At 44.1% G+C, this 26,853-nt stretch overlaps 2 protein-coding genes across 4 annotated transcripts; one reads left to right on the forward strand and one right to left on the reverse strand.

Annotated features, from left to right (window-relative positions):
• Positions 1 to 26,853, reverse strand: LOC135545791 (phosphatidylinositol 4-kinase alpha-like). 3 transcript variants are annotated; one of them, XM_064973687.1, is made up of 7 exons: positions 25,769 to 26,853; positions 25,392 to 25,493; positions 22,353 to 22,419; positions 21,632 to 21,800; positions 21,225 to 21,341; positions 20,877 to 20,927; positions 4,490 to 4,561 (listed from the first exon to the last, which is right to left on the reverse strand). In XM_064973687.1, exons 1-3 carry the CDS (start codon positions 25,881 to 25,883, stop codon positions 22,373 to 22,375), a joined length of 264 nt encoding a protein of 87 aa, XP_064829759.1. In that variant the 5' UTR covers positions 25,884 to 26,853; the 3' UTR covers positions 4,490 to 4,561; positions 20,877 to 20,927; positions 21,225 to 21,341; positions 21,632 to 21,800; positions 22,353 to 22,372. The 3 variants fall into 3 exon arrangements, 2 of the variants coding, with proteins under 2 accessions (XP_064829751.1, XP_064829759.1); XM_064973679.1 differs by lacking the exons at positions 20,877 to 20,927; positions 21,225 to 21,341; positions 21,632 to 21,800; ... (1 more) ...; positions 25,392 to 25,493; positions 25,769 to 26,853 and adding exons at positions 1 to 2,056; positions 3,419 to 3,493; positions 5,948 to 7,207; XR_010456510.1 differs by lacking the exons at positions 20,877 to 20,927; positions 21,225 to 21,341; positions 21,632 to 21,800; ... (1 more) ...; positions 25,392 to 25,493; positions 25,769 to 26,853 and adding exons at positions 1 to 2,056; positions 3,349 to 3,493 and having other exon boundaries at positions 4,490 to 5,876.
• On the forward strand, positions 11,424 to 16,122 carry serpind1 (serpin peptidase inhibitor, clade D (heparin cofactor), member 1). Its single transcript, XM_064973667.1, has 7 exons — positions 11,424 to 11,549; positions 12,000 to 12,287; positions 12,485 to 13,128; positions 13,400 to 13,548; positions 13,735 to 13,859; positions 15,081 to 15,225; positions 15,388 to 16,122. The coding sequence occupies exons 2-7, from the start codon at positions 12,001 to 12,003 to the stop codon at positions 15,577 to 15,579; spliced, it is 1,542 nt and encodes a 513-aa protein (XP_064829739.1). The 5' UTR covers positions 11,424 to 11,549; position 12,000; the 3' UTR covers positions 15,580 to 16,122.

Consider the following 26,853-nt stretch of genomic DNA (forward strand, 5'->3'; position numbering starts at 1 on the left):
ACTTTCAGTGCAGCAAACTCTCTCCAGAAGTTCAGTGAGGATCTCTGAATGATCCAATGTTGACCTAAATGACTAATGATGACAAATACAATCCACCTGTGTGTAATCAAGTCTCCGTATAAATGCACCTGCACTGTGATAGTCTCAGAGGTCCGTTAAAAGCGCAGAGAGCATCATGAAGAACATCATGATCATCATGAAGAACCCAGCTGATAACTCGACGTCTAGGATGTATCACTTCTTTAGTGAATAATCATTCAAAGTTCATACTAAGTTGCCATAATCAGCTTGTGCTGTATTCTGGCTGGTCTTGTTGAAATTCACCATTCCAGCGTGGTGATCGTCACCTCCTCGTTGAAATTTGCCCTTTTAAATGTTAGGACAGCAGTCCTAACATTCCTCGAACTAAATGGTGTATTCGCTAACGTAATGTATTCGTTAACACTCAGACGAGAGTGCTCTGAAATCGGAGTAGATAGCTAGAGCAAATTACCAGCTACGTCTAGCGATAGTTGTCGCAGTGACATCATAAATATTCACTTGATTATACACATAACATTAGTTGACTGGCCAGCCAGCTAACATTAGCTAGCTAGGAAACAGTACACTTTAACTTCAAATGAAAATGACTTTCTGACTTAATTTTAAACATGTAATATCTGAAAATATCTTCAAAACCAAAGCAACATTTGGTATTAACCTTTTCACACGGAACAACAAACAGGTGTGATCGTTCTACAACGTACGGTCAAACCGGTCTGATTAGAGCGCTTATTTAGAACGTCCAGTTTCGATTGACGCAACAGTCAGCATTTAACACTGTTTAGGGATGTGTCGGCAGTCAATCACATAACCTCTGACTCCCACTCTGAGCCATTCAGTGTTGTTGTTTATGTAGTTAGTAGGCTAAGCTGTAGCATTAGCAATCTCCTTCACAAATGGGGAAATTATGGAGATTTTTTTAATCAATTCTGACAGTGAGTCTGAAAGTCAGGAATCAGATTCTGACAGTGACAGTGAGGAGCTGCCCCCCAACCTTGTAGCCATTGAGAACCCTGAATCTGAGGACCCCTTGTCCACTGACGAAGTCCCAGGTCCCTTTGAAGATGCTGGTGGTGATGGAGGCAGACCGACAGTGGATGAAGTACAGGAGGTCTATGGTAAGTGAAAGCAATTTCACCCCTCCCTGCCCTGCTGTTTGCTTTGAGTCCCAGTCTGAAGTGCAAAGCCTCTTGCCATTTCCCTCTGAGGAAGAGTGCTTCAAGCTGTTTCTGACAAAGAAGCTGGTGGGAGACATAGTAGAGGAGACCAATCGCTATGCCTTGGAGCTACAGGAGAAGAGAGAGCCAGGAGTGGCTGGGACAACCACAATTAGTGAAATGTATACCTTCCTGGTGACAGTTCTTCTCATGGGAATAGTAAAGAAGAACTCCCTAAGAGAATACTGGAGCACAGATCCTGTTTGCAACTCCCTTCTTTGCCACCATCTTTTCCAAAGACCACTTCCTAGTTCTGCTGCGATGCCTGCATTTCGTCAACAATGCTACTGCCAACCTAAATGACCCGTCACACAAAATAAGAAAAGTCCCTGATGTTATGGAAGGGTAGGCTGGTCTTCCGTCCATGTATTTCCTCCAAAAGGCACAGGTTTGGGGTCAAGTTCTTTGTCATGTGCGACGTGAAGACAGGATTTGTCCAGGATATTATAGTCTATACAGGGTCCACCACTGACATCCAACATTATGAGGGGCCTGGGGTGTCCGGGTCACTGGTGATGACCATGCTGGCTCCTCATCTCAGCAAGGGTCACACTTTGTATGTAGACAGTTGGTACAGCAGTCTCACACTCTTCCAGCATCTGCTCTCCAACAGCACAGGGGCCTGTGGCAGTCAGGTCAAACAGGAAGGGGATGCCGGCATTCGGATGCAGCAGAGGGGTGGCTGGAGTTCAAGGAGAACGGTCAACAGCTGGCAGTAAAGTGGCATGACAAACGAGACGTCCGTGTCCTCTCCACTGTCCATACAGCAACCATGTTGGCCAACCAAGGTGGACCACCTGACAGGAGAGAGAAACATCAAACCAGACTGTGTGCTTGACTATAACCTCAAAACGGGGGCAGCGGATAAAACGGACATGATAAACAGCTTTGTGGAAAGCGCTCTGAAAACTACCAAGAAGATAATTTTCCATCTGATCGGCACTGCTGCCCTTGATGGCCACATAGTTAATCGCCAACTAACAGGTGAGATGATTACTGAACAAGGTCATTTAAAAAAAATTTAACGTACAGTTCACGCACATCACATACAGTTCCATTTTGCAATTATAGTGTCTCACCCACCTATCCACTGCCTCATCATCCTCCCTCTCCCCCATAGGTAAAGTAAGTTACCTTCCAAGTACAGCGAGAACTCATGAGAGAGCTGCTGGAGGAGCACCACACCTCTCGGCACCCATCCACTGGGGGTCGCCCTGCTGCGGGCAATCCCCTACGCCTCACTGCACTTTATTTCCCTGCAAAGTCCCTCAAACTGCTGCTCAAGGTAGTCACACACGGAGGCACTGCAAAGTCTGCCTGGCTGCCACCATTAGAAGGAAGCAGAAAAGGTTGCCAAAGTATATGTGTTGAGCTTGTGACACACCTCTGTGTTTCACCATGCTTTGGGAGTATCATATGGTTAAGCTGTCACACCCTGATCTGTTTCACCTGTCCTTGTGCTTGTCTCCAAACCCCTCCATGTGTCGCTTATTATCCCTGGTGTATTTATCCCTGTGTTTCCTGTCTCTCTGTGCCAGTTCGTCTTGTTTTCCAAGTCAACCAGTGTTTTTCCTTGCTCCTATTTTCCCCAGTCTCTGTTTTTTCCTAGCCCTCCTGGTTTTGACCCTTGCCTGTCCTGATGCCGAACCCACCTGCCTGACCACTCTCCCTGTCCTGACCTCGAACCTGCCGATCCCCTGGTACTGTTTGGACTCTTAACCTGGTTATGAACCCTCGACTGTCCCCGACCTGCCTTTTGCCTACCCCTTTTGTTATAATAAATATCAGAGCTCAACCTTCTGGCTCCCGTGTCTGCATTTGGGTCTCGCTTTGTGCCCTTATAAAGCATTATTGAGCGCATCTGCAGCAATTACCGACTGACTTGACAGGTGACTGGAACGGTAATCTGCCATGATACTATGCTTAGAGGTGGGGGGGGGGGGGGAATGCAGTTGTTTTTCAATCACTGCATGAATATGAATTATCGGTTATGCATATTCATAAGTTGTCAGTCTTTTCTTGCAGTTTTTTTCCATTAGTAAAACTTGTTGTTGTTCACCAATAGTTTAATAAAATAGATGACTATTACATATTGGCCTATGTGTTTTCATGCTGTGTTTTCATCCAGTACAACTGTTAAGGAGTGTACGTTAGCATACAAAAGCTGGCCTCAGTCTTCAGCTCCAAAGATGTCCAGCTCCAGTTATGATATTGGCAAATACTGTTTGTGGTTTCTGAAAGTACAGAATAAAGAGGAATTATTCATTAGAATACAATTTCAGGATATAGCAATAAAACAATATTTGAAAGAGGTAACGTAATAACACTGCCATAAAAATAATGTATTACATTGACAAAATCACAAATGAGTTATGACAGTAAGAAACAATAACTGTTGAGCTCCACAAGGGGGCAGAACAGAGCTATGCTAAACAGGCCAAATGAAAACAAGCCATGGTCATAAGGCCAGGGCCGCTTCAAAAGGTAACACAACTAATATTTCCATGCCGCAATTAGCATTGTTTTACAGATCTAATAGAAGAATGTAGCTACATAAGCACGACTGAGTATAACACCGTAAATGTCACGAAGTTAGTAATGTTACCTTGCGTGTCCGCGGTTACAAGGAATACACACAAATATATTATGCTCAACACATACAGTGAGCAACAGGAGAAATGACATACAGAAACTATTATAACGTAATAAGGCATTTACTTTGATAGAAACGCACACATCTCCAAAGTTATTATCATGTAGTAATGAAAACAACAATGAAGGCGAATCGGGCACCAGCCGGAAAATGTGAAAAGTTTATGCAGGTTCTGATCTGACTGGAGATACTCAAATGTCTGCATACTTGATCTGCGTAAACAATGGCGAAGTGCTTGGGGAAGTTTTTCAGGCTCAGTAATGCCCCCCAAAAATGTATTGTCCACAAAAGTGAAATGGCCTACTTTTCTGTGAATTAATGAGGAGGCGGAACACACCTCAATTCAAACTGTTGTTAGAAAACACAACTTGAAATTGACAATATGAAACAGCCTATAAATAAAAAACAGGCAGAGTGCCTTAGTTTGAGGGCAGCACGGATTAACTGTCCTGACGAGTGACAATCGCATGTTGGAATAGTGAGCGCATTTTGACATCACGTATAAAAAAAACTCACGCTGGGACGACCCTTGGAGATATTTGGAACTCATATGTGAAAAGGTCAAGAGCACACCTACCTTTTTCAGCCATAATTTTGAGGAAGACATCGAAGATTTTATCAGCAACACAGATCACACACTGCATCGAACCTAATGATACATTGAATCAGAAACAGAAAAAAAAACCTGGTCATCTACCTCACGAGGAGCAAAAAAAGTATATACAATCAAGATAAAACATTATAACACAGATAACAGTGTAGCTGTTTAGACCCCTTGCTTTTTTTCAATCTTTACTAACGACATGCCACTGACTGAGTAAAGGGTAAAGAGTTTCTGTGTACGCGGATGACTCAACACTATACACGTCAGCTACTACAGCGACTGAAATGACTGCAACACTCAACAAAGCGCTGTAGTTAGTTTCAGAGTGGGTGGCAAGGAATAAATTAGTCCTAAATATTTCTAAAACAAAAAGCATTTATATTTGGAACAAAACGCTCACTAAATCTTTACATGTCAACTAAAATCTTGTAATAAATAACGTGAAAAATGTAGCAAATTGAGATGACTAAACTGCTTGGAGTAACACTAGTTGGTAAACTGTAATGGTCAAAACATATTGATGCAGTAGTAGCTAAGATGGGGAGAAGTCTGTTTATAATAAAGTGATTCTCTGCCTTCTTAACAACACTATCAACAAGGCAGGTCCTACTGGCCCTGGTTTTGTCGCACCTTGACTACTGCTCAGTCCCATGGTCAGGTGCCACAAAAAAAAAGGACTTTCAATTGGTTCAGAACAGGGCAGCACGTCTGGCCCATGGATGTACACAGAGATCTAATATTAATAATATGCATGTCAATCTCTCCTGGATGAAAGTGGAGGAGAGATTGACTTCATCACTACTTTTATTCATGAGAGGTATTAATATCTTGAATGCTCCGAGCTGTCTGTCTAAACTACTGGCACACAGCTCAGACACCCATGCATACCCCACAAGACATGCCACATTCACAGTCCCCAAGTCCAGAACAGACTATGGGAAACACACAGTACTACATAGATCCCTTGACTACATGGAACTCTATTCCACATCAAGTAACTGATGCAAGCAGTAAAATTAGATTGAAAAAAAAACAGATTAAAAAACACCTTATGGAACAGAGGGGACTGTGAAGCAACACAAACATTGGCACAGACACATGCATACACAACACGCACAAGCACGCACACACATACACACACACACACACACACACACACACACACACACACACACACACACACACACACACACACACATGCACATGCACTATACATTCACATGGATTTAATAATGTAGATATGTGGTAGTGGTGGAGTAGGGGCCTGAGAGCACACAGGGTGTGTTGTGACATCTGTGAATGTATTGTAATGTTTTAAAATTGTATAAATTGCCTTAATTTTGCTGGACCCCAGGAAGAGTAGATCCATAATAGATGGAGTAATAATAATAGATGGAGTAGCTGGGATCCATAATAGTAAATTACACCCACCCGATTTGTCCTTCTGGATGGCTTTGTCCTCAAAGTACCGGAACATCACCTCATGTACTCTAGCCAGTAAACAGACAGTAGGTACGTTGACATGGCGAAGTCTAGTTTGTTGATCAGAGCAGATCCTTCAGGGGAGGGATCTAACAAGTTGATGATGGTGGATTGTAGGTCACTAAACTCGGCCTTGGTGATAGACAGGTAGTTATACACACAGAAAGGAGACAGGTAAAGTTAAGACTTCGAAAGGGGACAAGTAGAGTTGCAATAAACATACAGGTGCCATTATTCTAGGTTAGCTAGCCAGCTATTGTCGTTCTTTTAACGTAACGTAACGTAACGTATTCAACACTGCTAGCTAGCCAGCTAGCCAGCTAGCCCCCGAATAGCAGCACTGTAGAAACTATTACACTCGACGGAACGACTTGATTAGTGTAGTGTCAACAACGCAGCCACTGCCAGCTAGCCTACAAAGTCAACAACGCAGCCACTGCCAGCTAGCCTACTCCAGCAGTACTGTATCATTTCAATCATTTTAGTCAATAAGATTCTTGCTACGTAAGCTTAACTTTCTGAACATTCGAGACGTGTAGTCCACTTGTCATTCCAATCTCCTTTGCATTAGCGTAGCCTCTTCTGTAGCCTGTCAACTATGTGTCTATCTATCCGTGTTCTCTCCTCTCTGCACAGACCATACAAACGCTCCACACCGCGTGGCCGCGGCCACCCTAATCTGGTGGTCCCAGCGCGCACGACCCACGTGGAGTTCCAGGTCTCCGGTAGCCTCTGGAACTGCCGATCTGCGGCCAACAAGGCAGACTTCATCTCAGCCTATGCCTCCCTCCAGTCCCTCGACTTCTTGGCACTGACGGAAACATGGATCACCACAGATAACACTGCTACTCCTACTGCTCTCTCTTCGTCCGCCCACGTGTTCTCGCACACCCCGAGAGCTTCTGGTCAGCGGGGTGGTGGCACCGGGATCCTCATCTCTCCCAAGTGGTCATTCTCTCTTTCTCCCCTTACCCATCTGTCTATCGCCTCCTTTGAATTCCATGCTGTCACAGTTACCAGCCCTTTCAAGCTTAACATACTTATCATTTATCGCCCTCCAGGTTCCCTCGGAGAGTTCATCAATGAGCTTGATGCCTTGATAAGCTCCTTTCCTGAGGACGGCTCACCTCTCACAGTCCTGGGCGACTTTAACCTCCCCACGTCTACCTTTGACTCATTCCTCTCTGCCTCCTTCTTTCCACTCCTCTTCTCTTTTGACCTCACCCTCTCACCTTCCCCCTACTCACAAGGCAGGCAATACGCTCGACCTCATCTTTACTAGATGCTGTTCTTCCACTAACCTCATTGCAACTCCCCTCCAAGTCTCCGACCACTACCTTGTATCCTTTTCCCTCTCGCTCTCATCCAACACTTCCCACACTGCCCCTACTCGGATGGTATCGCGCCGTCCCAACCTTAGCTCTCTCTCCCCCGCTACTCTCTCCTCTTCCATCCTATCATCTCTTCCCTCTGCTCATACCTTCTCCAACCTATCTCCTGATTCTGCCTCCTCAACCCTCCTCTCTTCCCTTTCTGCATCCTTTGACTCTCTATGTCCCCTATCCTCCAGGCCGGCTCGGTCCTCCCCTCCCGCTCCGTGGCTCGACGACTCATTGCGAGCTCACAGAACAGTGCTCCGGGCAGCCGAGCGGAAATGGAGGAAAACTCGCCTCCCTGCGGACCTGGCATCCTTTCACTCCCTCCTCTCTACATTTTCCTCCTCTGTCTCTGCTGCTAAAGCCACTTTCTACCACTCTAAATTCCAAGCATCTGCCTCTAACCCTAGGAAGCTCTTTGCCACCTTCTCCTCCCTCCTGAATCCTCCTCCCCCTCCCCCCCCCCCTCCTCCCTCTCTGCAGATGACTTCGTCAACCATTTTGAAAAGAAGGTCGACGACATCCGATCCTCGTTTGCTAAGTCAAACGACACCGCTGGTTCTGCTCACACTGCCCTACCCTGTGCTCTGACCTCTTTCTCCCCTCTCTCTCCAGATGAAATCTCGCTTCTTGTGACGGCCGGCCGCCCAACAACCTGCCCGCTTGACCCTATCCCCTCCTCTCTTCTCCAGACCATTTCCGGAGACCTTCTCCCTTACCTCACCTCGCTCATCAACTCATCCCTGACCGCTGGCCACGTCCCTTCCGTCTTCAAGAGAGCGAGAGTTGCACCCCTTCTGAAAAAACCTACACTCGATCCCTCCGATGTCAACAACTACAGACCAGTATCCCTTCTTTCTTTTCTCTCCAAAACTCTTGAACGTGCCGTCCTTGGCCAGCTCTCCCGCTATCTCTCTCAGAATGACCTTCTTGATCCAAATCAGTCAGGTTTCAAGACTAGTCATTCAACTGAGACTGCTCTTCTCTGTATCACGGAGGCGCTCCGCACTGCTAAAGCTAACTCTCTCTCCTCTGCTCTCATCCTTCTAGACCTATCGGCTGCCTTCGATACTGTGAACCATCAGATCCTCCTCTCCACCCTCTCCGAGTTGGGCATCTCCGGCGCGGCCCACGCTTGGATTGCGTCCTACCTGACAGGTCGCTCCTACCAGGTGGCGTGGCGAGAATCTGTCTCCTCGCCACGCGCTCTCACCACTGGGGTCCCCCAGGGCTCTGTTCTAGGCCCTCTCCTATTCTCGCTATACACCAAGTCACTTGGCTCTGTCATAACCTCACATGGTCTCTCCTATCATTGCTATGCAGACGACACACAATTAATCTTCTCCTTTCCCCCTTCTGATGACCAGGTGGCGAATCGCATCTCTGCATGTCTGGCAGACATATCAGTGTGGATGACGGATCACCACCTCAAGCTGAACCTCGACAAGACGGAGCTGCTCCTCCTCCCGGGGAAGGACTGCCCGTTCCATGATCTCGCCATCACGGTTGACAACTCCATTGTGTCCTCCTCCCAGAGCGCTAAGAACCTTGGCGTGATCCTGGACAACACCCTGTCGTTCTCAACTAACATCAAGGCGGTGGCCCGTTCCTGTAGGTTCATGCTCTACAACATCCGCAGAGTACGACCCTGCCTCACACAGGAAGCGGCACAGGTCCTAATCCAGGCACTTGTCATCTCCCGTCTGGATTACTGCAACTCGCTGTTGGCTGGGCTCCCTGCCTGTGCCATTAAACCCCTACAACTCATCCAGAACGCCGCAGCCCGTCTGGTGTTCAACCTTCCCAAGTTCTCTCACGTCACCCCGCTCCTCCGCTCTCTCCACTGGCTTCCAGTTGAAGCTCGCCTCCGCTACAAGACCATGGTGCTTGCCTACGGAGCTGTGAGGGGAACGGCACCCCAGTACCTCCAGGCTCTGATCAGGCCCTACACCCAAACAAGGGCACTGCGTTCATCCACCTCTGGCCTGCTCGCCTCCCTACCACTGAGGAAGTACAGTTCCCGCTCAGCCCAGTCAAAACTGTTCGCTGCTCTGGCCACCCAATGGTGGAACAAACTCCCTCACGACGCCAGGACAGCGGAGTCAATCACCACCTTCCGGAGACACCTGAAACCCCACCTCTTCAAGGAATACCTAGGATAGGATAAAGCAATCCTTCTCACCCCCCTTAAATGATTTAGATGCACTATTGTAAAGTGGCTGTTCCACTGGATGTCAAAAGGTGAATTCACCAATTTGTAAGTCGCTCTGGATAAGAGCGTCTGCTAAATGACTTAAATGTAAATGTAAATGTAATTATTTAGGGTAGGTGACTTGACCACCTGACTGTGCTGGTCTTTGTGTGTGTCTGGCAGAGTTGTACTCTTGGAGTGGAGCGGTTCACCGCTGGGGAAGATCAGGAGAGGAGACTTGGTGGCGATCTCACACACTCCCTCATACCACTCCTCTGGCCACAGACCCAAGCCCTCCACAGCAAAGGCCATGACAACAACGGAGATGCAAACTAGTAACCTTTCGGCGAAATTTTGAATCCAAAATAGGTGACCTACATGATTCGTATATATCCGATGAGAAGTTTGGAGCAATACTGGCTGTATCCAAGGGTCAGCCAATCATTCTCATAACAACAGAATGCATCACGCGACTGAAGAAAGAAGAAACAGGTGATGAAGTGTACTTCATGAGCTGTAATCGAAAAACAACTAGTATTTGGAAAGTTTGAGGAGAGGGAGAAAGTGTGGTGGAACAAGTATTGTTAGCATTGTTAAGTATTGTAATGAAACAGCAGGGAGTAGGTCTCGAACCCTCGACCTTCGAGCCCGGGGTCCGGCGCGCTATCAACTGTGCCGCAAAAGCATGATCGAACGACAGAGTCGATTTCCGCGCTTATAAACCCAGAGTCGTTACAGTATCTTGCTAGCTGGATCAAATTCTCCGTTAGCTAGCCAGAGAAATGTTGAGCAACATTAGCCAACTTAACTGATCAAATAATTCAGTTTATGGTGTGAAAATTTGCTGGTTAATAAATTCAGATATCTAACGTTAGCTAGCTAAGGTTACAACATCAAATGAGCTAACATTAGTAACCTAACCAATTCGCTATAGTATTAACTGGTTTCTGACTCCTTGCCATTCCTCAAGTTATAACGTGTTAGTTGCTTACTGGACCTTGGCAATCTGTGTGAAATGTTAACTTGTTAACTAGCTAATGAACTAACTACTATCTGTGAACTACTACACTATGTGGTTAATTTTCAGAATGAGAGAATGAGGTGAAAATTAGACTTTGCTTATTAAACAAGTGGATTCAGGGATCAAGTGTAGCTGGAGCTGGGCCTGGCTTAAGCTGGATGCCACTATACAGGTGAAAGGAACCCCACACACTTTCCCTCTTTCTCACTTTTTCAATACAGTGGATGAAAAGGGGTATGTCAGGTGTACTCTCTGCCTAAAAGAGATCAATTATGCCAACAAAGGGTATCATGCTCTGCTGGCACTATGTAGAACAGATGTCCACAGGCAGAAAGTGTACAAAGTAATCATGTGCCCGAAGATATTGCTTTTGTTGTATTGAACTTGATACTTGTGTGTGAGTGAGGGGGGATTATTTAATGTTTTACTCAGTGAACGTTATTTTTGCACACATGTAGCCTTGTGCACTTGATTGATGTCTACTATATTGGGCCACTATAATAGAGCAAAAATAGAATGCCTGTTCAGTGGTCCACAGTGCCATTTTTCCAATGAAGGCCAGTGAATCTGTATTGCATTGGCATTGTAAAATCTAGAGTAACAATGTATGGGCATATCATTAACATGTCAAACTTTTTTTCTTCACAAAATAGCACATTTTTACTGTATTCGTGATTAAACATATAAAACTGTGTAATCTCCAATAATTACCGTCAACGTATCAATTAAAGTTACCAGTTCAATGGACAAAATTCGTCCACAAAATACAGATACGGTATTAAGTGATCAAGTGACTGGGGCAGAGTTAAAGATTTCAGACGGATCCAGCACTTTGTACACTTTGTTGTTTGATCTGAGCTATTTGTTCAGGGTAAGAGGACATCAAAGTTCAGTTTGGGCTTTCTGCTCTTTCTTCACAGTGTTGCAAACAGACCAGTTCCTGCAATCACAGAGAAAGCACAGGTAAGCCATTTTAGAGTACTTGACTGACTGCCGTCAAATACGTGAATCCTAACAAGATAAAGACGATCACTGTCACGTTCGTACATAACTCCTATTTATTAACTGAAAAGTTCCTCTGAAATTAAGCAGAAATGTTTGCGAGTTTTGAACAACTGCAGAATACTTTTTGGGATGTTCTCTAGTGTGTATGTCTTCAACTAAAAGAAGGCTAAGCATGTTGCTATTGATATTGATCATGGTTCTTGATAAATACCTTAGGTCAGTGTTTCTCAAATGGTGGGTCGTGACTCATGCCTTTGCTGAAGACTAGAAACACTGGTTTTAGGTTATTTTGAGTCACAATAGAAAAGTTTGATCAATCTCCTCGGGCTCTGTCTGTCGTGATGTTGACGGTGGTTTGTTCTAGATGAATACATGCCTTCTATATCTTGTCTGCTGTGTCCGTGTCAGGATGTGGGTTGTCACGGTCATCGCTGTGTCCTGTGTCCTTGTCGGCCCCTCTCTCGCCGGGGTCAAGGACCTGGCCTCTCACTTCAGCTTCTATGACCAGAGTCCGACCCCAAACACTGAGCCGGACCCACGAGGCCTCGGCCAGGGTGGAGCTCTGGACATGGAGAACATTCCTCTGGAGTTCCACAAAGAGAACACGGTGACCAATGATCTGCCCCTGGAAGGCTTTGAGGACGAAGACTACATCGACTTTGACAAAATCCTGGCTGAGGGAGGGGACGACTACAGGTAGGTGATACACACTTACTAATCCTGTAACGATGTCAAGGGATTTAAGCACTGGGACGCTCCATAGACACAAAATCCATTGGTTGCAGTGTTTGGAGCATAGTGCATGCTTGTGGGTTTGATTGACTGTGTAAATCATTTTGGATTAAACACTTCTGCTAAATGACCATATTTTCATAATATTTATATTATTACAGTGAGGGGGATGAGATTGATGAGATCGCAACTCCCGCTCCGTATATCGACATCTTCGCTGAGCCCTCAGATCCAAAGACGCGGCGCGCCCGACTCCTGAGCCTATTTCACGACCGCTCACGCCTCCAACGAATCAACGTGGTCAACGCCCACTTTGGCTTCAACCTCTACCGCAGCCTTCGGAACAACGTCAACCAGACCCACAACATTCTGCTGGCGCCCGCCGGAATCTCCATCGCCATGGGCATGATGTCACTGGGAGCGGGGCCTGGAACACATTCTCAGCTCTACCGGGTGCTGGGATTCGCCAATTTCGTCAATGCCAGCAATCACTACGACAACGCCACGGTGCACAAGCTGTTCCGGAAGCTCACACACAGACTCTTCCGACGCAATTTCGGGTACACGCTGCGATCCGTTAATGACCTGTACGTGAAAAAGGAGGTGGCGGTGGAACCGAGTTTCCGGGCAGACACCAAGGCATACTACTTTGCAGAGCCCCAATCGGTGGACTTCAGGGACAAGGCGTTTCTGGTCAAGGCTAACCGGCGCATCTCGAAACTGACCAAAGGACTGATCAGAGAACCACTAAAAAATGTGGACCCCAATATGGTGCTGATGCTACTCAACTACCTCTACTTTAAAGGTAAAGATAACATCAGAGCAATAAGCCTCAACTATGCCATTTCTATGGACCAAGCAACAAGTATCTGTCTGTCTCTGAATATATTTTGTCAACATTAAGTCAAATCTTTTAAAGTGATACATTATGGTCTATATTACATTTCCATTAGGCCTAGATTTTAACAACAAACGTAAAATCCTCTCTTTGTAAGAAAATTGTAGAAACATTTTATTGACACAAGCCAAACAATATCTCACCCACACCAACAACAAATCCCCACCCACACAAACAGGTACGTGGGAGCAGAAATTCCCAAAGGAGATGACTCACTACCGGAACTTCCGTGTGAATGAGAAGATAAACGTTCGAGTGCCAATGATGCAGAACAAAGGGAACTACCTGGCGGCTGCAGACCATGAACTGCAGTGTGACATCCTACAGGTGGGTGGTAGACATTTAGTTCAGGGAAGTGAGCTATATCTAAAAAAAAAAGAAGATTCAGTGCAGTGCAATATAGGCCTACAGTACAGGGCGGGCACAATTACCATATAAATGTGTAACCGACGGTTATGGATGAAGACCGTCTCAAAAAAGATTGTCATTTCATTATCGTCATGATTATTCTAGCTCCCCTATGTGGGGAACATCAGCATGCTCATCGCCCTGCCCAGGAAGTTCTCCGGCATGAGGAAGCTGGAGCAAGAGATCTCCCCCACAGTGGTCAACAAATGGCTCAGCAACATGACCAACAGGTGAGAACATATGACCACACCTGGTCACATCTGACCAATAGGTAAGAACCTGACTGACTGACAGGCATACACGATAAAAGAGAACAGCACACATGACCATACAAGACAACAGGTGGCCATTCCAGACAAAACTTAACCAACATTTCAGCAGACCTGGCCCAAGGTGAACAGACCTGGCCCAAGGTGAACAGACCTGGCCCAAGGTGAGCAGGAATAAGCACCGTAACGGTATGAACAAAAGATGACCACTAGGTTAGAGTATAGGGCCAGAACGACCACATTATGGAAGCTATGGGATAAGAGACACAGTACCTTCAGAAAGTATTCACACCCCTTCACTTTTTCCAGATTTTGTTGTGTTACTACTTGTTGTGTGACTCTCACATCTCTCACATCTCCACACATAAAATGATCTCTAAGGTCCCTCAGTCGAGCAGTGAATTTCAAACACAGACATTGAATATCCCTTTGAGAATGGTGAAGTTATAAATTACACTTTGGATCATGTATCAATACAACAAATCACAAGAAATATATTGGCGTTCCTCCTAACTCAGTTGCCGGAGAGGAAGGTGACAGCTCAGGGATTTTCACCATAAGGCCAATGTTGACTTTAAAACAGGAACAGAGCTGTGGCTGTGATAGGAGAAAACCAAGGATGGCTCAACAACATTATAGTTACTCCACAATACTAACCTAGTTAACAGAGTGAAAAGAATAAAGCCTGTACAGAATACAAATCTGAATACAAAGTGCTATGGGCAAATCCACTTACTGAGTAGCACTCTCCATTTTTTCAAGCATAGACATAATGGAGCTAAGCACAGGCAAAATCCTAGATGAAAACCTAGTTTTGCGTGAAGATTTAGAAAAAAAAAAAAAAAAAGGTAAATGTTGCACATTTCAGGTGTAGAAAGGTCGTAGAGACTTACCCAGAAAGACTCACAGCTGTAATCACTGCCAAAAGTGCATCTACAAACTATTGACTCAGGGGTGTGAATACTTATGTAAATTCAATATTTCTGTATTTCATTTCCAATACATTTCTATAAAAAAAAATCCCTTTGTCATTATGGGGTATTGTGTGTAGATGGGTGAGATCATTATGGGGTATTGTGTGTAGATGGGTGAGATAATGTAGAGTAAGTCAAGGAATATTAATAATTTCTGAAACCACTCTATGGGTCTAAAGAGTATATTCTGTATTGGTCTCTACCCAAGGACGCGTGAGGTGGTCTTCCCCAGGTTTAAGCTGGAGCAGAGTTATGACCTTATAGACAACCTTAAGGAGATGGGCCTCACAGACCTCTTTGAGGAGAGGGGTGACTTCACTGGGATGACTTCAGAGAAGATCGCAATTAACTGGGTAAACAAACCTCCAAGAGAGCAAACACCACAATCTTAACTTTCACTGCTCGATGCTAACACCAGCAATACGCTGTCAAAACCAAATAACTTTTTATCTTAAAATGTTAGATAAGATAACCATTGGGTCATAACTCGATTCTCTCTCTTCTCTCCCAACCAGTTGAAGCACCAGGGGACGATCACGGTGAACGAGGAGGGGACGGAGGCTGCGGCCCTGACCCAGGTGGGCTTCATGCCCCTCTCCTCACAGATACGATTCGTTATAGACCGGCCATTCCTCTTCCTCATCTACGAGCACCGCACAGACTGCCTCGTCTTCATGGGCCGCGTGGTCGACCCCTCACAGAGCTAAACGCTTCGTAACTCTGTAGATCGTTCTATCTAGAAAAATGTACCTACTAACATTAATACTTTTTTTAGGATTGTATTAACAGTGGACTAATTAACAAAATATTTGTTTTTATTTTTATGAACTATCTTTTTAAATGTCCTTTTCAGCTAGCATTCACCCAAAGTAGGAAGGCGTTTCAAAAATATTGGCCTGGTAACCAATTCTGCTGATCCTACAAACGGACTACTAGCTGTCATGGCGAACTGTATGAACTTGTGTCTGAGAGAGGTTAGTCAGGAATGTTGATATTTGCTGTCTGTTAATGTTCCATCTCTCTATACATCTACAGTGGAAGTTGTTCGAATAGAAACACTAAGCTTTGGCTATTCAATAAATGTTTTAGGGGAAAACAACATAGTCAATTTGACCATGACTTTCTTGTTTAGTTTTTTTTTAATGTTTGATGTTTGGATTTTCTGAAAAGTGTTTAGCTACTGTGTATGTAAAGTTCTGTCTAGAATGTTAGATAAAAGAATAAACAAAAGCATTTGAGACTGTTGAAAATGCTTTTGTGTTGTATGACAAACATTTAAAGGCTTTACAAGTTAAAATACAGGTGCAACATTTTTTTTCTCTAGTACATTTTCAGCAATACAAAAAAATGACCTAATTCAAAATTGTTCGGTCTGGCTCAGTCGGTAGCGCTTGCAATGCCAGGATTGTTGGTTCGATTCCAGTAGCCACCCATATGTCAAATGTATGACTAAGTCGCTTTGGATAAAATCATCGGCTAAAATGACATATATTATGTTAAAATAAAGAAAACGTACAAATACAGTAAGCTTTCCAATAAAGGGTGAAAACAAACACTCCAAGATAAAAACCCAGTTACATATTTAGCAAAGAGTAAATATTTGTTGGCTGAGTTAAACTCTAATTAGATGGAGCTCAGATCTTTTTGGGTTGGTATGTAATGGCACCATCAGATCCATCTCACACACACAAAATATTCTATATTATACATTCTTCAAAGTAGCCACCCTTTGCCTTGATGACAGCGTCAATGACAGCTTCAACCTCAACCAGCTTCACCTGGAATGCTTTTCCAATAGTCTTGAAGGAGTTCCCACATATGGTGTGCACTTGTAGGCTGCTTTTCCTTCAGTCTGCCATCCAACTTATCCCAAACCATCAGGTAGCCACAGGTAGCCTAGTGGTTAGAGCGTCGTTCCAGTAAATGAAAGGTTGCAAGATTGAATCCCGAGCTGACAAGGTAAAAATCTGTCGTCTGCCCCTGAACAAGGCAGTTAACCCACTGTTCCTAGACCGTCATTGTAAATAAGAATTTGTTCTTAATTGATTTGCCTAGTTAAAGAAAGGTAAAAAAAAAAAATTGGGTTGAGGATAGGTGATTGTGGAGACCAGGTCATCAGATTTTTTTAAACCTTTGATTAACTAGGCAAGCCAGTTAAGAACAAATTCTTATTTACAATGACAGCCTACTCCAGCCAACCCCTGACCCGGACAACGCCGGGCCAATTGTGCGGCTCCCTGTGAGACACCCAATCACGGTAGGTTGTGATACAGCCTGGAATCGAACCAGGGTCTGTAGTGACGCCTCTAGCACTGGCATGCTGTGCCTTAGACCTCTGCGCCACTTGGGAACCAAAAATCTGAGGCTGCACTCCATCACTCTCTTTCTTGGTCAAATAGCCCTTACACAGCCTGGCACCTGTTGGGTCATTGTCCTGTTGAAAAACAAATGATAGTCCCACTAAGTGCAAACCAGATGGGATGGTGTTTTGCTGCAGAATGCTGTGGTAGCCATGCTGGTTAAGTGTGCCTTGAATTCTAAATAAATCACTGACATTGTCAATAGCAAAGCACCCCCACACCATCACACCTCTTCCTCCATGCTTCACGTTGGGAACCACACCTGCAGAGATAATCCGTTCACATACTCTGCATCTCACACTGTGGTTGGAAACAAAAATCTCAAATTTGAACTCAACAAACCAAAGGGCAGATTTCCACCGGTCTAATGTCCATTGCTTGTGTGGTTTCTTTGCAGTAATTCGACCATGAAGGCCAGATTCACGCAGTTGCCTCTAGACAATTGATGTTGAGAGGTGTCTGTGACTTGAAGTCGGTGAAGCATTTGTTTGGGCTGCAATTTCTGAGGCTGGTAACTCTAATGAACTTATTCTCTGGGTCTTCCTTTCCTGTGACGGTCCTCATGAGAGCCAGTATCATCATAGTGCTTGATGGTTTTTGCGACTGTTCTTGAAGAAACTTTTTCAAAGTTATTAACATTTTCCGCATTGACTGACCATGATGTCTTAAAGTAATGATGGACTGTCGGTTCTCTTTGCTTATTTGAGCAGTTCTTGCCATAATATGGACTTGGTCTTTTACCAAATAGGGCTGTCTTCTGTATACCACCCTTACCTTGTCACAACACAACTGATTAACTCAAACGCATTAAGAAGGAAAGAAATTCCACAAATTAACTTTTAACAAGGCACACCTGTTAATTGAAATGCATTCCAAGTGACTACCTAATGAAGTTGGTTGAGAGAATACCAAGAGTATGGAAAGCTGTCATCAAGGCAAAGGGCTACTTTGAAGAATATCAAATAAAAACTAAAAACTTTAACACTTTTTTGGTTACTACATATTTCCATATGTGTGATTTCATAGTGTTGATGTCTTCACTATTATTCTACAATGTAGAAAATTGTAAAAAATAAAGAAAAACCCTTGAATGAGTAGGTGTCCAACCTTTTGACTGGTACTCTATATATGCATATATTTTCATTACCATTCAAAAGTTTGGGGTCACTTAGAAATGTCCTTGTTTTTGAAAGAAAAGCTAACTTTTTGTCCACTAAAATAACATCAAATTGATCAGAAATACAGTGTAGACATTGTTAATGTTGAAAATGACTATTGGAGCTGGAAACAAAGGGCTGATTGTTTATCGAATATCTACATAGGCATACAGAGGCACATTATCAGCAAGCATCACTCCTGTGTTCCAATGGCACGTTGTGTTAGCTAATCCAAGTTTATCATTTTAAAAGGCTAAATGATCACTAGAAAACCCTTTTGCAATTATGTTGGCACAGCTAAAAAATGTTGTCCTGATTAAAGAAGCAATAAAACTGGCATTCTTTAGACTAGTTGAGTATTTGGAGCATCAGCATTTGTGGGTTCGATGACAAGCTCAAAATGGCCCGAAACAAAGACCTTTCTTCTGAGACTCGTCAGTCTATTCTTGTTCTGAGAAATAAAGGCTGTTCCATGGGAGAAATTGCCAAGAAACTGAAGATCTTGTACAACGCTGTGTACAACAGAACAGTGCAAACTGTCTCTAACCAGAATAGAAAGAGGAGTGGGAGGCCCCGGTGCACAACTGAGCAAGAGGACAAGTACATTAGACTGTCTAGTTTGAGAAACAGACACCTCACAAGTCCTCAACTGGTAGCTTTATTAAAAATAGTACCTGCAAAACACCAGTCTCAACGTCAATAGTGAAGAAGCAACTCCGGGATGCTGGTCTTCTAGGCAGAGTTCCTCTGTCCAGTATCTGTGTTCTTTTGCCCATCTTAATATTTAATTTTTATTGGCCAGTCTGAGAAATGGCTTTTTCTTTGCAACTCTGCCTAGAAGGCCAGCATCCCGGAGTCGCCTCTTCACTGTTGACATTGAGACAGGTGTTTTAAGGGGACTATTTAATGAAGCTGCCCGTATATACACTATACACAAAACATTAGGAACACCTGCTCTTTCCATGACATAGACAGACCAGGTGAATCCTATGATCCTTTATTGATTCAATCAGTGTAGATGAAGTGGAGGAGACTGGTTAAGGATCGGACCCTTTTCTTCCAATTTCGCTGAAAATGACATACCCAAATCTAACTGCCTGTAGCTCAGACCTGAAGCAAGGATATGCATATTCTTGATACCATTTGAAAGGAAACAATTTGAACTTTGTTGAAATGTGAAATTAATGTAGAAGAATATAATATCATTAGATCTGGTAAAAGATAACACAAAGAAAAAAATATTTTTTTGTACTATCATCTTTGAAATGTAAGAGAAAAGAAATCCGTTTAAAAAATGAATTTCCTGCAATTCTACACATTTTGCAACTGGGCTGAAAGAAAATTAGCCTTTTTTAAATTCTACACATTTTACCATGTTCTCATGCAATTTGAGTGAGGACACATTATAACAAAATCAATTGGGAGGCCCCATGCCATGACATTTTTTTAATGTTAGATTTTCTGACAGTATATTTTCATTGGTGATTGTTAGTTTTCAACGATGATCTTATTGAAAAATACAGTATATAGCTCCTTTATCTTTCCTACATAGTTTATATCTGGTGTTAGTCATATACGTTTAGACTGACAATGATTTACCACTATGAAAATGTTTTTCTAATAAAATAACTAAAAAAACTATATTTCTAAGGAATGGCAAAGAATTAGCAGTGTCGGCGGCCCGTTACTGCTAAATAAATATAGGGGAATCACTGCTGGGCTTATAGGCTTTCATTCTTCTTCTTTTTGAAAGCGGCAACTTTAGGACAACACCTTTTGAATCTAGAATATTTGGTAAATAGGCTAATGTTCATAACTTGAACTTGTCTTGAAGCTTTTAGAATCAGCTTAGTAGGAGGATAGTTTATTGGCTATCTGGTGTTCAACCTCGCATGGAGAGTTTTCCTAGCCCCGCACGGATGATTTCCTTCTTAATATGCTTGATTAAACTTTTAATTCGATATGGTTTGTTCTCTCTTATTGTTAGTCCCCTGACTACTTTACATTTTTAGTCTATTCAGACAACTTTTTGAGCAGGAACTCCGTTAGATGTATTCATGGTTGAATCGGAAGAAAGCCACGCATAAAACAATGAAAGTGTAGCCTATAGCCCAAAGTCATATTCATAGCCTATCGACTGTAAACAGATAGACACAATACAGTTAAGGAGTGTCCGTTATAAAAAAAAATAGGTATGGTCTATAGGCTAATGCAAATGCATTCGACAGAGAGAGAGAAAACAAATATTTTCTGACTAGACAATTTGTGCTGCTTTGGTGGAATTCTCTGCTCTGTCTGGCCCACATACCTCTTTAGTGTTCTGTACATAACATATTTATTGAAATAGGCTAAGCAAATAGGACTATGGCTGTCAATCGTCGATAGACAATACCCCTAAGACACACTCGTTCCTTTACTTCAGCTACTCGCACAATCGTGATGCCTGTCTGAGTGCGAATGAGTGATTTGAGCGCCAATGGTACTTACCACAGCAATGACTGGAATAAGAACCACAAGGTTGCCTGCACTGCTGGATGCCTGAAGGAGGAGGAGGGGAAATCACTATAAAACACTTGTTATTACAGTATTACCTCATTTATTCAAGTCAACATTTATTTGCCAAAACTCTTCAGATGAAACATGTTTCTAAAGTGGTCTCCAATCACCTGTTATTGCCCTCAGTGTGCGCGTGCGTGTGTGTGTGTGTGTGTGTGTGTGTGTGTGTGTGTGTGTGTGTGTGTGTGTGTGTGTGTGTGTGTGTGTGTGTGTGTGTGTGTGTGTGTGTGTGTGTGTGTGTGTGTGTGTGTGTGTGTGTGTGTGTGTGTGTGTTTGTACCTTCAATTCAGGGCCCTTGTCCAAGTCCCTCTTGGTGGCTCTCTTGCCCTCCACCCCCAGCTGGACAAATAGCTCCAGCACATGGATCATCAGCTCATAAACCAGTAGGTCCACCTGCTGGAGATTGACTTAGATATTGGCCAGAGCATTGATCACAGCCAGGGAGCAGTGTCTGCGGTATACACAAGTACCGCACACAACTTTTATGTTTTATGTATGGGTAGCCCCAGTGGAAATCGAACCCAAGTGCCATGCTCTAATGCTCTACCAACTGAGCCACACAAGGCCATGGAGAGAGAGAGAGGAAGAGAGGGGGAAGTGAGTTTACTGAGAAAGAAGGGAGTGAATTCACTGAGGGGGAAATTTGTTTGCGTGCGAGTGTGTGCGTGCGTGCATGGACAACTCACATTGCCTGTGATGACCATGCAGCCCAGTTGGTCTATGATGAGAACATTGAGAGGGCGGCTGGCAGAACTTCTGCTGTAGGATGGGCTCCATAACTCGGGGAATGTCCCTCAAAGCCAGCACGATGTGACCCAACGCCCTGATTGTGTGGTCCAGGATCAGGTGGCCTCTCTGGGAGAGAGAGAGAGACAACGGATTTGTCGGAGTGGCTGTCAATCATGGGTAGTGTTATCATTAGTAAAAGGGAGAGCGAGAAACACTGGATTGGTCAGAGTGTGTGTCAATCATTCATGGGCAGGGTTATCATTAGTAATAGGGTTCCTCAAAACCAAAATGCCCAAACACGGGGGACGAAAATAGTACAGCTTAATACACGACCAGGAACAAACACGTTCCTCTACTACATAACCGAAGGTCACAATAATTAATCCCGTACAAAGAAACAGGCGGGCCGGCTGTCTAATAAAGCCCAACTAATGATTCCCTAACAGGTGCTAACAATAAACATACAAGGAGGGGGAGGAAAGACAATCAGTGGCAGCTAATAGGCCGGTGACGATGACCACCGAGCGCCACCCGACCGGGAAGGGGAGCCACCCTCTGTTGGACTCGTGACACATCAGTAAAAGGGGCAATAAGGGATCTCGTCATCATATCCCCAGTAATCTTCATCATCATCATCATCATCATCATGTTAAAAAAGAACACAGAAATGTGTCTTACTTGTTATTCTCCTGGGAGATTTAGAGACGGTTGGACAGGCTGGCCAGGAAAGCCTCTACTTTGACACCTGAGATAGAGAGAAAGGGAGTAAGGTTGTTTAATGCTATAAGTAATCAATTGGAGGGGGCCTCCCAGGTGTATGTGGGAGTCCTAACCGCAATCCTAACTTTAACCATTAGTTGGGAAGTTAATCCTGATCTCTGTCGCCACTTCGAGAGAGCGCAGGAGAGAGAGAGAGATATCAAAAATGTCAAAATAAAAAATGTCTCAAGATATAATAGCAGACTAGTAGATGTAGTACTGTCATAGTGAGTTGTTACATACTGCATGGCTTTTGCCAAATGGAATCAATAACTTAAACCGTGTATCGATCTGTTCAGACATGGAATATGCTCCACTGAAGCGGAACAGCTCAACAGCAAATGGGATTGGCACGTGACACAGTTCTCACCAGAACATGTAGCCTATGTAACAACCCAACATGTCATTTAGTAATTAGATTACAGCATCTGTAATTTGGTTCTTCCTGTCCTGTACAGACTTGGCTGTGATGATTTGGCTTTCCATTGCAAATACTTTACTTGAAATGATGGTGATATGTCATTGTTTTACATGATATGTTGTTGTTTTAGGTGAACGCACTGATTTGTAAGTCACTCCGGACAAGAGCATCTGATAAATAGTGGATTTATATTGTGGAGATTTTGGGAACAACAGTCCCAGCACCAACACCTCTTGAGTTTTTCCCAACGTGCCCGGCAGGCAACTTATACTGTGTGTTTAATGGTCTGAAAGGCATCTGCTGCGCGGTCAGACTATTCCAAACTCTAATTCACATATAAGAGATGATAATTAGTCGTCCTGTAACTGGTAGATATAAATCCACTCTTAAATGTTTTGGTGGTGTATGGCGTTGGTAGTCATGGATACCTGGGTTGTACTGTATTTGTAGAACTTGACGAGGACCAAAAGTCTCTGTGCAACGTGGTAGCCGAGTGGGCTGCTACTGGAAATCTCTCACACAGGCATCCTAGACCTTACAGACAGACAGACACCGAGAGAGATCAGAGTGGGCTACTACTGGGCGTGGACCCCAACAGAGATCATTGTGGCGCTATCAGCATTTTTTCATGCTGCGGTCAGGAAGCTTTGGAACGTAAATCTTTTTTTTGTCCTGCGGATTTTTGAAATGGCTGCCTTTCTGTTTGAATGAGTTTTCTATTGTATTACAAGCACCTCTTTGTCACACTATTCACAAACTGTCATATGCTAATTTTTGCTGCTTCAAGTTCTAGCCTATACTTTCCTCTCTTTTTTTTTTTTTTTTTTACCTTTATTTAACCAGGCAAGTCAGTTAAGAACAAATTCTTATTTTCAATGACGGCCTGGGAACAGTGGGTTAACTGCCTGTTCAGGGGCAGAACGACAGATTTTGTACCTTGTCAGCTCGGGGGTTTGAACTCTCAACCTTCCGGTTACTAGTCCAACGCTCTAACCACTAGGCTACACTGCCGCCCCACATGTTGGGCATGTGAGATAAAATGTGCCTCTGTATGGTCTCAATTAAATAGCCTCTAGGCTTTATCGGCGCAATAGCATGACAAAGTTGTCTTGTCAAGGGAAGTAGCTTCCTATGACAAGCTATAGTTGAGGCTCCAACATTGACTGAATATCAATAATGCATTTGTCTACGCCTGCAAATCGTCCTGCTCCTAAAAGCTATGCGAGATTGTTTTCGAAAGGGTTGTCTTTCTGTTTTGCATACCTTTTCTATTATATTAAAATCACCTCTTTATCGCAATATTCACAAAACTAATTGACGAATTCTTGCTGCTTCAAGTTCAGGAGCCCACCTCCTGTCTTTTGCCAGGCATGTGAGAACAGGTGCACCTATCCTATTATGTGTTCTCAGTTAAATAGCCTGTAGGCTGCACGGACGGAGAAGCATGGCACAGTTGTCTTTCGAAGAAATCTATGTAGTATATATATATCTATGTAGTATTTAAGTTGACTGGAAATAATTATCAATAACACATGTATTTTTACTCTGTCTGCCAATCGTCCCGCTCCTAAAAATGTAGCTCAAAACGTAGCTCACTCAAGTCAAGTGCAAGTATTCTATTTTCTATCTAGCCTATTGGCTGACATAGCCCAACAATACAGATAGCCTAAGATAAATGGGCCATGTGAGAATCTCAGGTATATTTCTGGGCTATTTTTGCATATTTTGATCTTGCCTATATGGCACAAAATTGCTTGGCCCGGGCTGCCAAGCAAGCTTTCTTACATATATGCTTAAAATAATATTTGTAGGACTGAGGACGGGTTAAGGACCAGTTCTTGCTGGAGCGGGTGGGAGTCGGACAAGAAGTCAGGGAGAGCAGGTGGTGCGGGATGAAAAGCTGCGGAAGTGGGATGAAGAAATTAGGCCTGCCCTAACCATACAGACTGACACAAAGCAGAGGGGCCGACTACCGGAAACCTCTCAAAAAGATGTCTCAGAACCTACAGACATACACAGAGCAGAGCGAGCAGAGCCATGATAGGAGGAGGGACAGGGAGTGGGGAAAGGAGGAGGGACGGAGTGGGGAAAGGAGGAGGGACGGGGAGTGGGAAAAGGAGGAGGGACAGGGAGTGGAGAAAGGAGGAGGGATAGGGAGTGGGGAAAGGAGGAGGGACAGGGAGTGGGAAAAGGAGGAGGGACAGGGAGTGGGGAAAGGAGGAAGGACAGGGAGTGGGGAAAGGAGGAGGGACAGGGAGTGGGAAAAGGAGGAGGGACAGGGAGTGGGGAAAGGAGGAGGGACAGGGAGTGGGAAAAGGAGGAGGGACAGGGAGTGGGGAAAGGAGGAGGGACAGGAAGTGGGAAAAGGAGGAGGGACAGGGAGTGGGGAAAGGAGGAGGGATAGGGAGTGGGGAAAGGAGGAGGGACAGGGAGTAGGAAAAGGAGGAGGGACAGGGAGTGGAGAAAGGAGGAGGGACAGGGAGTGGGGAAAGGAGGAGGGACAGGGAGTGGGGAAAGGAGGAGGTGGAGTACATTACCTGTAGACAGCAGATGATGACAGCAGATGTGCGCAATGATGACTTTACTGGAGGTCTTGGACTGCAGCTTCTTGGATAGTTTGGTGCACAGGTTCTCGGCTCCTATGAGTGTAAAGGGAGGAAAGAGGAGGTAGGCAGCAGTTGTTAAAGCCCCGGATCTCTAGGGGCACTGAAATAGTGGCCCATGACCATGGAAGGCCCACCAGGACATGTCCCTTTTTAACGTTCAAGCATGAATGCTGTTGTCAAAATGACGGATGATTATCAAACTCTGTCTGTATGGCTCTGACCTGTTGACAACGTTATGCGATGTCAATGATGTAATAACACATAAGGCAAGAATGAAGTTATCAACATTGTTATAGCTGATGAATTACCTTGTTCGTCTTTGACAGCCCACACCATGAGGTCCACGCAGGCCACGTTGGCCTGGCCAAGGAGCTTGAGGGGGTTGGGCTCCCCCGGCAGCCCCCCTGCATCATGGAGCACCATCTGCAGCTCAGATTGGCTGCTGTTGAACTCCAACACAAAGTTATACACCTCCCTGAGGAATCCCAGACCACAGTTATTGCACTGCTATTGCACATGAAAAAACATCAAATATAATAAATCGTAATTTACCTGCCTTACAAACCCTTGCTGCAGGGCTGAGAACACAGTTATTAATGCACTTTAAAGGAATGCTTTACCCAAATCCATTTCATCTTATTGATACTTACATAGAGGTCTACCTACAGTATGGATCCAGGGATTCGCTACAGCTTAGCATTAGCATAATTGAGTGCTAAACAATGAGAAAGGGACAGTGTAACCTGTTCGCTTACCTTTCAAGTAATACACGGTGCCCCTCATGATTTTGAACATGCAGACGTAGAGAGGATCACTGAAGGTTTTGTAGTAGAGATTCATACTAGGATTAGCTTGCAAATGGGAGTCAAATGTAAATTATGTATGTATCACAAATGGCACTCTATTCCCTATATAGTGCATTACTTTTGACCAGGGCCATAGGGCTCTGATCCAAAGTAGTGCACTAGGGAATAGGGTGCAATTCGTGACATTACCCATGTTGTGTCTCACAGAATACTAAGTATTTTTCCTCACAACCTGCTGTATATAGTTTTAAAGAGATTCAAACAAATCCCCACCTCTGTGGCATCCTGTGTTTTCAGGAAGTAATCAGACACAAAGCTCTTCACCTGCACACATCCGTTTAGAATGCAGGGCATGTAATAACTGACCTATGGCCATATGTGTTTCATGTAATTTAGATTTTTTTATATTGATTTATTTCAGTGTCATACACCATTTGGTGCCCAGCCCATATGGGTTTACAAGAGAACTATTCATCAAGTACTTGTTCATGAAAACACAAACAATAATGTAGGCACTAAGGATGGGGGTGTGAGCAATGTGAGCCTGGACAGTTGAGATGTAGTCATTGTTTGTGGGCTTTTGTAAG

The sequence above is a fragment of the Oncorhynchus masou genome, chromosome 1 (assembly GCF_036934945.1).
Source record: "Oncorhynchus masou masou isolate Uvic2021 chromosome 1, UVic_Omas_1.1, whole genome shotgun sequence".
Lineage (NCBI taxonomy): Eukaryota > Metazoa > Chordata > Actinopteri > Salmoniformes > Salmonidae > Oncorhynchus > Oncorhynchus masou.